Source organism: Hippocampus comes, unplaced genomic scaffold (assembly GCF_001891065.2).
Source record: "Hippocampus comes isolate QL1 unplaced genomic scaffold, H_comes_QL1_v1.1 scaffold313, whole genome shotgun sequence".
In the NCBI taxonomy this organism is placed as follows: domain Eukaryota; kingdom Metazoa; phylum Chordata; class Actinopteri; order Syngnathiformes; family Syngnathidae; genus Hippocampus; species Hippocampus comes.
In genome coordinates this window covers 406,004-421,406 of record NW_017805037.1, presented here as the reverse complement: position 1 = coordinate 421,406, position 15,403 = coordinate 406,004, and the positions used below count along the sequence as shown (strand labels likewise).

The window sequence follows — 15,403 nt, the reverse complement described above, 5'->3', positions numbered from 1 at the left end:
CTGAATGCGAATCAATAAATGAGCCCAATGCACAAAAGAAAGAAGCCCGCCGCTCTTCACGTTGAAAGAATTTGACTCACTGTGGTCTCCTCGACAGCGGATTTGAAATAGACCAATCCAAACGCATTCGTGCAAACGTTCAGCTTTAATGGATGTTTCATTTAAAAAACAAAACAAAAAAAAAACAATTTTTGAAAAAGACGACAAAGTGCACCGTCGCAGTCAACGACGTGCTTGAGTTTCCGCCCTCGAGATTTCTTTGCAAGGTCCACAAAAACATTGCCACGCTGCTCGTTGGTTCATCTGGCTACCGTCACTTTTGTCAAAGGTGTTGTTGAAATCAGGCCACTGACTCGGAATATTCCGTTTACGTGCCCTTCGTAATAACTTTCTTTCGAAGTATAATCAGGGTTTGTTGGTGAACAAATGATCAAACTTTGATGCTCCGCCCGGCTGGCATAAGACGGCAAAAGCAAAAAAAAAATGCTCGGCAATTTAGTGCTTCCCATCGCTTCCAAATGGGGATCCTCTGCACAAATTCCTTCGCAGGAGTTTGTTAATGTATGACCTCTAGAATTGGCCCAAAAGGCTTTTTCCAGATAGACTCTTATGATGCACCGTATTTTCCACACTAAAAGGCGCACTGGATTATGAGGTGTACCTTCAATGAATGGCCTATTTTGTAATTTTTTCATACGGTGGGCGCATCGCATTAGAAGACGTAATCTACAATGCATCCACTAGATGGAGCTATGCTCAAGGAAACCCCAACAGATCGATCAGATGTCAGTAAAACTTATTTAATAAAGCGGCGACACGGTTCATTTAACCAACAGCAAGTTACAACATTGACTCATTAATGTTGAACTCTCTTGCCGCTGTTCTATTTCCGTGTTCAACTGCGTAACCGATCGCCTTCAGTTTGAACTCTGCGTTGTCAGCACGTCTCGAGCAAGGAGCCATTTTGGGGTCGAAATATTGCCGTAATGACCATACACAAGGCGCATCGGATTTTAAGGCACGCTGTGAGCTTTCAAGAAAATGCAAGGCGTTAAGGTACGCCTTTCAGTGCGGAAAATACGGGACCCAATTTTGTGTATATCGCTCCAACTGGAGCCAGGGAGCTCCCGAGTGAATTATTTTGGGGTTTTGAGACATGCTTAAATATACAAACAACCCTTTATACCAAAATACACACAATTGCAACATATTTGAGCAGATTTGAGATCCCCCAAGAGGCGATATTCCTTGTTGGACTTTGGGTAAAGGATGAGTCTTGGCATCTGCTGCTCCGAACTAAAATGGCCGATTGTTACATTTCAATCATGGGCTATTGAGTTTTTCTTCCTGGGTTGTTACGATGGACAGGCGCAACCATTTTGGTGGGGATCATTCAAACAGGTGTTCGTAGCACTAGGTGTGGGTTTTGGGACGCCGAAAATACAACCAAACCCCTACCAAAATGGATCCATTTCTGTGCATGCGACAGCCTACAAAAAGACGATTCGGGATAACAATAAACAACAATTCCAAAAGAGCCTTTGCACTGGCGAGCAATATTGTGCACATGAGTTTTTTTAAGCATAAATTAGCCATAATTAGGTTTCAATAAATAAATAAATAGATAAATGAGGCGAGAAACGAACAAAAGTGTCGACAAGCTGCCGTCGTGCCGTCATCTGGGTCTCACTGTCGTCTCATTTACATGATCAAGACTCTTTTCTCACACACTCCAGCGCGGGATGGAAGGGCCCCGGAAGTCTCATGCCAGCGTGCCCCCCCACCCCACCCCCTCTCTCACTCACTCTCGCTGCAATGTGACAAGTGGCATCCATTTGGGCAAACAATGCCCACGGCCTTTCCGTCCCGCCAAGGCCTCGCTGGCAAAGGTTCTCAATGACCAGTCGACCATAAATTACAATATTAAAAGCCTGAGGTGCGTGCGACCCAGTGAGAAGTCTGCAGATGTCGAGGAGAGAGCAAGACGGAGATCTCCGCATTCGGGGGGGTGCCCCACAGCCCTCAACTAATCCCACTTTATCCACGAGAGACGAGCTGTCAGGTCTGGGGACACAAAAGCGGAACAAAAAACGTGAGTTTTGATACGTTTCAATGACTGTTTAATGAGTTCTATATGGAGGCACACTTACTACTCAATGGCCACAAAGAGAGACTCGAGAGCAGAATTTTTTGAGTAGGGTTAAAAAGAGAAAAAAGAAAAGACAGCCAGAAAACGATTGGATGAAATCTGGAGTACTAATAAAGGAAACACACCTGGGAGTGGAAGTTTGCAACTAGCACGACTTGAAATGACTTTTCCATTTAATCACAAAACTCCTCTTTGCACCTAATCCTTCAATTAATTTTTGACAAGCTTTCTTTTGTAAACATTCACAATAATGCGTCAAAGGTCAACCTACATCCTCAGTGACATACCCAAAAACATTTATACTGTACTTTTGTTACTGTAGATTTTTCAGGTATCTGCGCATAAATTGAGTGTATATTTTTCTGGTGACTTTTTACTTTTACTTCCTGCACTGGAAAATTGCGCACTAAGAAATGTCATTTAGGTACAAAAATAAATTTAAAAAACTTTTTCCCCCATATAAGATAGTTGTTTTGATCATTTACCTGAATGGAAAAAAAAAACGTAAATGTATACAAAATGGTTTCCCTTTTATTAAATTGCCTCGTGAGAATAAACACACACACACACACACACACGCACGGAGGTCAGGCGCGTCGTAAACCGAGGACCCGCTAAGATTTGTCTTGCGTCACACGAAAAAAAAAAACGAGCCTCATTGTCATTGGGAAGGCAGAAAGGGATGACGATCGCTCACCACTCGTGTTCCAAATGGCGTTAGTGTGGTTCTTGTATCCGCTCTTCATGCACTCGTCCACGTAGGACTTGGGGTCGCAGCCGGACATGAGGATCTCCCTGAGGAGGGCGATGTAGGCTATGGCCAGCCGCAGCGTGTCGATCTTGGACAGCCGCTTCTCGTACGGGAAGGTCGGCACGTGGCAGCGCAGCTCCTCGAATGCCGAGTTGATGCTCAGCATCCGCTTCCGCTCGCGGATGTTGGCGGCGTGCCTCTGCACCTTGTACGGCTGCTGGGACACCTGCAGCCGGCGCGCGCGCTGCCGCTTGGCCGCCTCCGACGACTCGTCGGCGCCGAAGTCGTCGGCCTCCTCGTCGCCGGGGGACTGCGCGTCAAAGTCGGCGAAGGTGAGCTGCGCCTCGGGGAACACCGACTGGCAGCCCAGCGAGGAGGACCAGGGCGACAGTTGGCCGCCGGCCGCCGCGGCGCCGCCGCCGCAGTCCAGCAGCAACGTGTCCAGCTGCGTCTGGAACTGCAGGTTTTGCTCCATCTGACCCCAGAAGGCGAAATCCGGCGAGGCATCTTGGTCCAGATCGAACAGAACGTCCTCCATGGCGCGGTGTGGTGATTTTTGAGCAGGTGGCGCGGGAGGCCGCCGCGCTCGTGGGTGACCGAGTGACGTTGCGCGTCACCGCGGCGCGCGTTAAATACCTCCAGGGCCTCCGTGTTTTCTGAAAGGAGCCTCTTGAGAACCCTTGCTAAAAAACAATTACAAAGGGATCGGTTGATCTCCAAATGACAAAAAGAATGGGGGGGAAACACGTGTCCAATTATAGACCCCCACCTTCGCCCAGCCCTCTTCCAAGTAGTCCCGCTAATATTGACAAAACACTATTTAGTGAGTTGAGGACTTGCGCCGCTCATTAAGTGGCACAGCAGGCCCACGCCGGGCCTGTGAATGAATGGACGCGTTTGGATCTATTTAAGCTCAGCTGACTACTGTCAAAAACACACGGAAGCACTTTCAAAAGTCTTCCACATCTCATTTCATGACCAAAAGTGGGGTGTTTGCATTTATTTTAGCACGCGCAATGGATGGACAATTACATCGATCAAGAATCAAAAAAGAAGGAATTAAGAAAAATTAAATCAAGCTTTTAGCAAAAAGTGCTCTTAAGAAAATGCACTGCGTTTGTGTAAAACTGCACAAAGTTGGCTGAAATTCATGTAAATCATTGAATTATTCCCAAGTGAAATGAATATATATTTTTTTAAAGGCACGCAGTTCTTTTGGGTAGTGGGGAGGCAGCGGGTGTACCTAATGAGGTGTCCCTATCGCGTATTTTCGCACGAACAGCCCCAAAATGGATTCTGTCTTTATTATTCGTTCCACATGAATTACTGGACATAATCTGATCATGATTTGCCCATAAAAGATCGACTTGTGAGGTGCAAAATGCAAACAATGTTAAGAAATGTGGATTCGAACGTAATCCACCCGTGGGTGCTCGCAAACACGCGCTTTTTATTTCCCAAAGTCCTCCACAAAGTTAATTCTCGGCAAACCTGTTTACACTCCTGACAAAAGAAAGAACGAAAGCAAGAAGGGGGGCCGTTTTCTTCACAAGCAGCTGATTCGAAAGCAAAGACGGGTGAAGCTTGCCGCCCCCCCCCCCCAAAAAAAAAGAAAGTGAGAACGGGCGTTTGGAATTTTGAATAATTTACACGATGCAAAAGCCATTGTATTTTGAAATTGGGATGTGGAAAATGTGTTGTAATTTTAAACGAAAAGAGACAAAAGCCACACGACCCCAATCAATGGTTTGATGACGGGTCGAACATTGAACGATAATTATATTAGCATTCTTCACCCCTCCATCCCCCCCCAGTAGTGAAATGTAGGCTCCAATCCGAGCCAAATCAACACGCGAGTGTTTATTTTGAAGCCGTTCCCAACAAGTGACGATGAACAGCGATGCTAATTTGCAGCCAGCATTGGGGCATGCAACGTGCTTTTACCTCGAACGTCAACAGAATGACGCAGGAATGCAACAATAGTGAGGTCAATTTGATTTCAGTTGTTTGCTTGCTTCGAAGTTTGGCAAAATGCCGTCGTAAAGACTCGAAAGAAAAATGGCCCTCTAATATTGTGCGTTATAAAAACATTTGGAGAGACACAACAGAATGTGAAGCATAAAATCGTTTTTTGCTTCATCTCATTGGACAATGGGCTCCGCCTTCTGGTGTGAACATGTTGGCCACCTGGGGGCAGGATAATACAGACGTACTGAGGCATGCGAAGGACTTTGTTTCAATTACTCAGTAAGCCGCAGTAGCGCGTCGTTCTTCACAGAGGATAAAGAATATAGACCTGCAAGTACCGTAATATTGTCTGTCTACGTGTTGCTCCACTATTTGTAATCAAGGAGTTGTTGCTTGAAGGGCAATGAGACAAAAACATAGATGCAAATTTTTGTGATTGTTTAAACCGACAACGCGTCATACTCTTTGTTCGTAAACTTCAACCAACAGCTTGAAGCTTCTTTTTTTGATGACCGTCTTCCAAACTGCTGCTTGTCTTGAAGTGAGCGCAGTTCCCAGCCACCATAGAGCGGACTTAGCTCATATCTTGAAAAACTCTTGAGCCGGGTCACTCATATCTCAAGTCGTCACTGTATTCGGTAATTAGAAGTTTAAATAATCGACCTTAAGAAACAATGGCCACACCATCAGTTTTCACTGAGGGTTTGTTTTCGTAGGCTCTGCCGCATTGAACGAGTGATGAAGACAGAAGCAGCCAGACCGGACCACTCTGGAGTGCCCCGAACCCCCCCCCCCCCCCCCCCCCCACCCTTTTTTTTTAGCCGCCCTGTCAGCACCTTCTGGCTCCTCTCTGCCAAAGACAGCGCAACCCCAGCTGACGCTCCACGCTTCGGGTCTGCTCGGGTCCTGTCACAGCCAGCCTGGCCTCATTGTTTGTCTCACAATTCATCCGCTCAGGAGGCTCGGCGTTGCGCAATCAATGCTATTCGCACGTGTGTCAAGTGGAAAAGGCGGCCAAAACAAAGAGGGCGTGTGCTGTCATGGTGCTAAAAGTAAAATCAACACAAGACGATGGAGCAACAGACAAGCTGCCCGGGGTGGCCTGGTGAACACAACCATAGACAGTTGTGAATCTTCACTTAAACCGAGTTGGCTCTTGGCAGTCACTTGTGGGGCTACCAACCTTTCACGCACACACATTCTCACTGGGGACAATTTATAATCTTAAAAGAATCTAACATGCAAAGCAGAGTCAAACCAACCCAGAATGCATCAACTGTGAGCCAGATGTCAAAGCCAAAAGGTAAGCAGAGCTGCACCAACTATACTTCAGATTAGTCTCCTGAAAACAACTAATGGGGTGTTCTTAACCGTCCGGGAATTTTGCTAAAAACACATCACAGACATCTTAAGACACATAACGGCTATTCTAAACTGCGGGGGTGGGTGGGAAAAATAATTAGTAGGGATGGAAATTGAAAACGGCTTGCCGTAAATATTCCTACTGTAAGAACAACAAAACACACGGGTTTGAAGTTGAATTGTCGCGAGCGACATAAAAAGTCAGAGCGAAAGCAAAACTCGGCGCCAGAATGCACACGCGTGCTCACAGCGAGGAAGAAGCACGGCAAAGTCTTGCGGCCCAACAACAACAGCGCTTCATTCCAGAGTCGTGTCCTGCGACGTGCGTCGCGTTTGTTTGCGTCCGAGGATGATAAGCATCGCGCTTCCAAAGGCCTCTGGGATCCGTCTTGGCGGCCGAGCGCAATCTTTTGGCCGCTTTGATCCGCACTCGGCCATTAGAGTGTCATGGCACATTGACGCGATAGCTCAGAGCACAAGTTAGCCTTGACTACACAGCAGATTAGCATTGCGATAGGAATGATTGTTAGCCTTACACCAAGTATGGCTCGGAGCTGAGGTTGAGCCAGTTCACTACACAAACGATGTGAGGGAGGGGCTGGGGGGCTTGCTGGTCACATCACGAATCGAACGCCACGCACGGCGACAGTTTTTTGGGTGACTATCGTAAAAATGAAAGTCCATCGTACTTCAAGGCAAGAAGCGGCGCTGTTTTCATTGCAGGCAGCGAGTCTGGGAAAGGCATCACGGGAAGGTAAAGTGGGCCCAAAGCAAACAGGCCCTCCAGGGGCGCCGGTTCTCGCTCGCAGGGCTTGCAAAAAACCCCCCAAAAAAGCCTGGCGCTGTAAGCAGCCTCCGCTTTAATAAAAGCACTTATAACATGGATAACAGGTGTAAGGCCCAGCACGTGACTGCGACCGTGTCCTTCTAGCGCTGCGCACGCATGAATCAAAGCAAATGGGCAAAAGTATAAAAGGCAAGCAGAGGATGTCGCGCTGTCGACACCGTTGTGTTGGGCTTGTGAAAAACAGCAGCTACAGAAAGGATCTGGGCTGTCTCGGTTTTTGACGGCAGAGGTTCGGTATGTCGAGGGTGGCGCCGGAAAGAACGGTCACCTCCACGCGATGGCGAGGAAGGAAGAATTCATGCCGTCAGGCGGACTAACACGGGAGGAGTGTCGCAGTATTGGGTTCGGCGTCCCGCGCAAGACTCCTTTTGACGGAACAAAATGTTCTTTTTAATCACAAAAGATGGCAAGCAATTCGACGAGAGCCGATTTGCACAAGAGCGTCTTTTCGGCAAAAAAACAGATTTCAAACGGTGGAGCTTTTCACACGGCGAGGAATGCATTAGCAGACACCCAACTATGTCACCGATCAGCTCAAGTTCTTATTTGGTGCGAAAACGGGGAGTCGTGCCCGACATCCGTGCGGCATGACAGGGCACAGAAAGCCAAAATCGGCCAACATTGCGCCCGATTGCACTTTTCCCGTCAAAGTCAAAGTGACTTCTAGCCATTTTTGCAGTTGAATGAATGAATGAATGAATACTTTATTTTCATTGCACACTTGTTACAACGAAATTCTGCAGGAGCCTCCACCCCCAAGTGCGTCGAAGTATAAAAATATAAAAAAAATATATAAATACATTGCACTCCCCTAGACCCACACACAATCACACGCACACGTTAAAAATTGATAGTCAGCGTTATGGAATGGATTTTTTTTTGTTTTCAGTTTAACTTTCACATTTTGACCGGATCATTCTGATGTGTATTTCCCTGAAAATTCATTGGCGTCAGCCCGCTTCAGGGGGACGCGGACCAACCGGAACGTTGACGATTTCGCCGTGAAGCCTGCAGGTCACTTTTATGAGGACACTGAAAGCAGATGGAAATGTCCTCAGTCTGTGACGGATTCCTGAGACGAACACACAAACACACACACACACACACACACACACACACACACACACACGGATGGGATCGTACTTTCAAAAAGCTGTCTCAGGTCACTGCAGAGACTCCTAAAGACCAGCTGCTATCTTTGTCATAGTCTCATCTCTCTGTGTTCTCTGACCCGGTTGTCTCGATCATCAAGGTAGGGGAAAAAAAAAAAATACAACTTCAGCCTGTTCATCCTTTCTCCTGCATTTTCTTTTTTTTTTTTCTTCTTTTTTTTTTAGGGTGGACCCTGTCCAGCGTGGAACTTGCAACTGAAAAGGAATGCTTTCATTTCGGACCTTCACACTCTCGACGACCTTCCGCATTGACGCCGGACGGGAGGCCGTGTCCAAATCGAGCTGGTGAGGCACATTTTCCAGAGGGTTGAATTGAGGAGAGAGCACGCAGGGAGCGAGACGGTGAAAGCAACGGCAAGTACGGAGAAAGCGCCAATCCAAAAACAAAGAATGCAAACGCCGAGCATCATCGGCCAACTCGGCGCTCGACTGTGGGGAAAGAGCTGATGATCTCTTTTCTGCTGGGCGGATGAATGCGTCCACTCTGGTGACACGTGCTGAATGATCCACGGTGCGAAAAAGAACCTTCGCATCGGATCTCAAGAGAAAGAGGTGGCCAGTGGAGGGAAAACGCCAAGGTGTACAGACAAGAAGCTGTCCGTCACTAAAATAACGCGAATCTTCCCCGCTTTTTTTTTTTTTTTTAAGTCATCCTATCCTAAAATGATTTATGAACTTCCTCTTTCATCTAATATCGACATCATCGAGGACTGTGGAGTTGTTTCTAAACTGGGCCAGGGGTATGTTTCTTATTAGCCCCTGATCAAAGACACGAGGAAACAAAGACTCGGGTTAGCACGACAGCAAAACGATCCAAATCAACTCGACTAACGGCCCATCGCAACAGAGCAAAGCACACAAGCATTTCGAGTTGGGAGTTGTCACGGCGTTTCTATGGAGGACCAATCACAGAGCTGCGAGGTTCATCCTGTCCTCGCTCCAACGTCCATGAATATTGTTCTTTCGAACTTTTCATCGCAATTTGAATCTGTATTCCATTTCTTTAGAAATCAACCACTCGTTCGATTCTGACCTTTCGCTCCAATCGACACGGAGCTCGCAAACTCGGCGTCCATTCAGAAAAAGCGAAACGAAAGACTTCAGAATGACTTGGACTGCCAGTCGGGTTGTTCAATCGGAGCTTTAATGAGCTAATCATCGAATTTAGACAGCCTCCAAAATGGGACAGGAAATGCTTTGCTCATGCTAATGCTAATGCTTTGCTAATGCTAATGCTTGGCCTAAGACCGAAGCCTTAACTCCGCAAAAGTGCTCAACTGTCACCGCATGGCTCGCACAATCGCCTCCTTCACATCAGTCAGCAGAACATCTTCACGCAACCAAGAAGTCATGTCGTTTTCCCATGAATAACATGCGCCCCATTATAATTCTTGACCCCCACCCCATCACCCTTAAAAAGCGTTTTGTTGAAGCCCGCAATCAGCCGGCATCCTTTCTTCCAATGGCCCACACATATTTTCATGGTTTTGATATTTTTTGACAACGAATAGATCGATCATTCATTTGGGGATAGCGAAAAAAAAATTCTGATCGTTTCTTCCCTCAATAAAAGTGCAACAAGCTTATTGTTTATTGCGGAAAAAAAAATTTTGGAAGCGTGCCAGAACCCTTGTGGACTTTCCAAGTTTTGGAAGATTCCACGGTGGGTGTGGCGAGAATTGCGCTGTGCTTTGAATGGATTGGAACAATTCCCGGGGATCCAACAGTCACGCACGACGTCTCGTGTTGAAGCTCAGCCTCTTGTTGACTCGTCATATATCCTCTGACTGCTTACTACTGCGAAAACGCGGCCGCGCTATTTCGGCAACTTGCTTTCGCAAGGTTAGGTTTGTCCCGCCCCTCATTCGAGCGGGATGCTACACCCCAAACATCGGACACCGCATACCCAGAGAACCAATCTGGGGTATGCCGTCAAGTGCTTGGAGACCAATGGAGTCATTTAGCGATGCCTCAAGCTCAAAGTCTGCAATGGCGAGAAGCAATAATGCGTCTTTTCACGTCAACATTTACAATTTGATGTGTCAGTGCCAACTTTGCTTCTCAGCGGCACACAAACATCACAACATTCTTCTTCGTCTGATCGACAGCCAAACACGGAACCGAAAGTCAATTTGTCACGGAAACGTATTTTGTTATCAATGTTGCAAATATTTGGCCCGGGCCCGACGTGCTCCCCCTACGCCCATTTAGACGCAACGGTTGGCGTAATGGAGGAATCCAAGCGGAGTGCACAGTCACACTCGGCGTCTCGCACACCAAACGCTTCGCCATCTGAGAGCAATTAAAGGTCTGGTTTCCATGAGCGGCTGACAGTTGCGGTGGGGGTGGAGGGGGGGCTTTGGAGCGCTACCTACCCCCCGCCAATCGTACCTCCGCATGCACCAAAACATTGCGGGCGAGCTCTGAGAAAAGAAATGTTGAAATCTGAATTACACAACAAGCAGTATTCAGATCCTCCCACGCAATCCGGTGCGGGGATGGCACCGGGCGGGATTCGGACGCGGGGCTCTTTGCGGCACGAATGAACGAGCACTTCATGGATGTTGATCTGGCAAATTGCCACAGGAACTAAAACATACGAAATCCTAAAGGAGAAAGTATAACCTGAACCTGAATATGCTATTTTTTTTATCATTCTCTGTTTCCAGCATTTTGGGAAGGCCTTCTCGTTAGTCATCTGTTTCCCTTGACTCCCCCGCCGCCAAAAAAAAAAAAATCCCCTTAAATTAGTGGTTGCTACGGAGGAATAATTGCATTATGCTGACTCAAAGTGTGAACCGATTCCACCTTGCCTTGAGGCTCCAGTTGAGTTTATGCAAATTTGAGCCCGAACCTCACAGAACACGCTGCACGACGTGCATCTTAACATTCTCACCTTCAGTGGGAACTTGAAGTCTGATAAAAAAAAAAAAAGGAAGGCATTTTAGAGAGCTAAGAGCATTCACCGAGCGGCAGGCTTTCAAGTCGCCGCCCTGATGTGTACGTCGCATTTCGAGACGCATATTGGAGGCGTTGCCGTTGTCAAACGGGTTCAACTGCTGCCAACTACTCAATCTGCTTTTGTATCCTTCGATACGTCGAAATATTCCGTGTAGATAATGGCGAGCAAATCGGAGGGTTGGGGGGGGGGAGACAAAGAGCTGGGTTTGGCGGAAAGAAGGTCTAAAGAGTGGAAAACAGAAACAGATTGTTAAACATAAACATCAATCAGTTGACGGGAGCAGAAACAGGAAATTAGATTCCCAGGAGTTGCGGGGGGAAAAAAAAAACTAAACATCCATGAGCGAAAAACGAGAATCAATGATTCATTGTGATTCAACATTTAGCCGAGGAAGGTGGAAGGGTGGGCCGGGGGCAAATGACTGAGGCGAAATGAAACTGAGAAGGACACAAAAAGACACAGCGGGGAAAGGAATCCAAATCATAGGAAGAAATCAAAAACTGTATCAGGTCCAGGGCCTGAAGATAGCAAGCTGCCCAAACATTTGATGAGCTCTGGTTTCACAAGAAGCACTTCAACAAAGTTCTTCCCTCTGCTTGAATTTGTACATAAATTGAACGGCACCGTAGTCTCTCACTAGCCAAGTCAGAATTCAAAGTAAATTTTTGTTTCAGAAACTGCCCATACTAGTCCATGACGCGCCATTGGTCACCTTGAAATTTCCATTCCAATAATCTGTTCCAGTCTTCCAACCCCAAAACAAACATACACACAAAAAATGTCGATATTGTACTTTATAAAAAGACATTGTAAGAACATACTCAAAAGAATTGTAAAGAATGAAATAGTATGCGTCATGGGGAATTCATTGCAGCTCCTTCAGGTGTGCCCGACTTGGCCACCGGGTTGCACCGTCAGGCAGACAAATGAAGCCTTTGACTCAACGACTGTAATGTGTGGGATTCAGTAACCTGCAGTGAGACAATCATTTTTAACAGAGGATAAAGAATATATGCCTATATGACTATTATGTTGTCTGTCTACATATGCTACACAGTTTGTATTGAAATATCTGTACCATCAAGTGGTATAACACTGCCATGTAAATGTCATTCGTTGTATTTCCCATGACGTGTTACCTTCAATCCTCAAGAGGCGGTCTAGCCTCATGCTGTGTGCTTTTAAGAGCAGGCGCAATTCTCTTGGTTTCCTTTGGTACTCAGCTTAAATGTCTGGCTTCAGGCTGCATAGAAAAGGAATGCAGGGATATTTCAAATGTCAAACCTTTACTCTTTTCTTTTGAGGAAAGTACAGCATCACGGGTTTCTTTTTCAGAAATGGACAACGCAGACAAGGGTGACAGGGGAAAACTGACTTTGAACCCTTGTCTTCAGGAAAAGTGTAGGTGTTGAAACACCCCCATAACCCCGACGGGTGAGATGTCCCTGGCTAGACATGACGTCCGCATATTAGAGGTTGAGCTGCACTGTGTTTGTTTACAGATGAGATTTTCTGGGCTAACTTTAATGGTCAGAGTGATGCCGGCCCCCAGCCGGCCGGCCGTCCGTCCGTCCATCCATCCATCCATCCATCCATCCAGCCATTTCCTCGTCTTTGGTTCATCAGTGAGCTGGATCCTATCCCAGCTGACTTTTGGCAAGAGGCTGGGTCCACCCAGGAGCGGTCGCCAGCAAATTGCAGGCCAGAGTGACTCAGGATTCCAACAGAAATGCATCCCGATTAGCAGATCAGGTTGCCCTGCAGCTTCGGGAAGCAGACGTTTACTCAAATTCTTCTCGGGCCTTCCTTTTCATCCTCCTGCTTCCTTGTTTAATTTTTGGCCCTTCTGAGGAAACTTACAATAAAAGCGAGCTGATTATTTCGGTTTGCGCTGCGTGGCCACTGTGATCAACGAAGTCTCGAACATTACTGCTGAGTCACCTGAATGACAAGAACCATGTAACCACGTTGATGAGTCGCAACATTCCCAAAGCAAAACTCATTCAGCTTTTTCTCCGAAACTTGGGAAAACTGCTCCAAAGCAATCGTTGATGTGCCTTAAACGGGTCCAGGGTGTACCCCGCCCTGTCTGCCCCAAGTCAGCTGGGATCGGCTCCAGCAGTCTGTGACCCCGGGACAGGATAAGAGCATATTGAAGAGGGACGGATGTCTCCGGGAATCCTAAAATGGAGGTTAGTCCAACGCAAAACAACACTTTTGAGGGCCATTATGGTCAAAAATGACCACAAAGCTTGACAAGCGTCGCTTGGGTGAAGATGGATTGGACACCCCCATGACTTTAAAGAAGTCCATTTAGGACCTTTACTGTGATATACAACCCCAAGTTGCTCGGTGGAGTCAACAACGGGCTCACGCGATGACCTTCCGAGTGCCACCTCACGGGCGGGAGGAAGTATGACCTTACAACCTGGACGGCCATCGCGAGGGCCACGAGGCCAAGCCGGCCAAAGTCGCAGTGTTTTGGTGGTAATGAAAAATAATTTCCTCCTGAAGATGAGCCCCGGGGGAGCCGGCCTGGCCCGCAGCAAAAAGGAATGAGACATGCTGGAGGAATTTGAGGGCGGGGTGACTGAGAACATCAGAGGGAAATGGCAAAGACAGACGGCCGTGTCAGGCGGCCGGACTCTGGACCTGCTTATGCGATCCGTGATTGAAGTGCACATAGAAAGACCTCCGACGCTTATTTGTGATGCAGATGCAATAGCTTTTGGAATATAGCAGCAGTGTCGTCATGTCAACCAGCGGTGACTCCCCAACCAAACGGCGATGTTTGTTTCTCGTCGCTATTTTTATGGGTACGACATAATAAAAACTGGGATCATCCTTTCATCATTTGTGTTTCTCAGTGATTTCCTAAAGAGTCATTTGCCCTCATTGGGCCTTCTTGGAAGTTGTTTCGATAATGCTAATCCGGTTCGGTTTGTTGCGTTGGGCATTTCGAGTCAACCACACACACACCAGAAGAGCAATTGGAACATATTGCGAGCAATGTTAATGTCACATGTAACAATTTGCTTCAATGATTATTTTTCACAAATCAACTGTTTGTCAGTCTGTACTTGAACCAGCAGATGCAGCTCAGGAGCTCTCTCACGACTCGTAGCTTGAAAAACTTACCAGATGGTTGTTGAGTGAAATTCCACTTCACTTGGGTAAATTTGGCGCCCTGCTCCTCTTCCATGTGGGTCCGGCCATCAGTCCCCTGGGATGCAATAAAATAGAGAGACCAAAAAGTCACATTGATGGGAGGGATAGATTGATACGTGGATAGATAACCGGCAAGACAGATACTAGCTAACTCTCTAGCTAGGTAGCCCGCAAGCTAGCGAGATACTTCAGTCATCCACGAGGAAAATTCACTGTTCCAGTCGTCTCCACCATGAAAACACATCAATAAGGCATAGCAAGCATGCCAAATTATTAATATCAAAGATATGAAAACATGGAAACATGAAATATCAGCTACATCAAGATACGGAAAGTATAACATTATATTTCAAGTGTGATCTGAAAGTCCAAAATATCTATCATTACACAATACATGAACTTTCTCAATGGAGGAAAAAAAAAAAAGTGCGCCTGTTTAACATCACTCACTGTCTTATGTTTCCAATCAAACCAACCGCCCCAATTAGCTAAGTCAAAGTAACAAAACGAAAATATTTTTGCTAGAGCAGCAGGAAGAATTCAACTGGTCTGAGTGACCTTGGCTTCCGTCTTCGAAATGGATGCCCTGGTCTGCTGCTGTTAAGACAGCTTGGGGTGGAAAATGAAAAGACCGGCATGGAAAATATTTCCCCTCCTGACCATCGCTCTCTCTAACTTTGTTATGAGGAAATGGTGATTGGTGTTTTTACAGAGCACTACCATCGTCTTGAGGTCTAATCAGGCCTGGCAACAACACGGGGGGAAGTTTTGTTGTGCAACACTACCAGCCAAACGGCGCCGCGTTCATACCGTCTGACGGGGGTCCAGGTTGTGAGCTGACTTCATGAAATGGAATGCAAAGAATAAAACAGTTTTGGCTTCAATTCGACGGACATTGCGCTGCTCCGTTTGGGTTCGTGTGTCATAGAAGAGACACAGGAACATACATGCAGACATCAATCCCCTGTAACTTGTAATAATAGTTGTTCACAGAGGATAAAGAATATGCAGGTGAGTATTATTG

At 46.7% G+C, this 15,403-nt stretch overlaps 1 protein-coding gene and 1 long non-coding RNA gene across 4 annotated transcripts in view; one reads left to right on the top strand and one right to left on the bottom strand.

The window, feature by feature from the left end:
* Positions 1-971: 971 nt before the first annotated feature.
* Positions 972-15,403, bottom strand: part of LOC109512312 (pancreas transcription factor 1 subunit alpha) — a 20,810-nt gene continuing 6,378 nt past the window's right edge. For both annotated transcript variants that reach the window (XM_019863928.1, XM_019863927.1), the window contains exons 2-4: positions 14,350-14,434; positions 2,847-3,583; positions 972-2,064 (exon numbers count right to left, since the gene is read on the bottom strand). In XM_019863928.1, the coding sequence (XP_019719487.1) occupies positions 2,027-2,064; positions 2,847-3,438 (630 nt within the window). In that variant the 5' untranslated portion in view covers positions 3,439-3,583; positions 14,350-14,434 and the 3' untranslated portion in view covers positions 972-2,026. The remainder of the gene's footprint in view (positions 2,065-2,846; positions 3,584-14,349; positions 14,435-15,403) is intronic.
* LOC109512313 (uncharacterized) overlaps positions 15,146-15,403 on the top strand; it is a 16,223-nt gene continuing 15,965 nt past the window's right edge. For both annotated transcript variants that reach the window (XR_002167499.1, XR_002167498.1), the window contains exon 1: positions 15,146-15,390. This is a non-coding gene — a long non-coding RNA (uncharacterized LOC109512313). The remainder of the gene's footprint in view (positions 15,391-15,403) is intronic.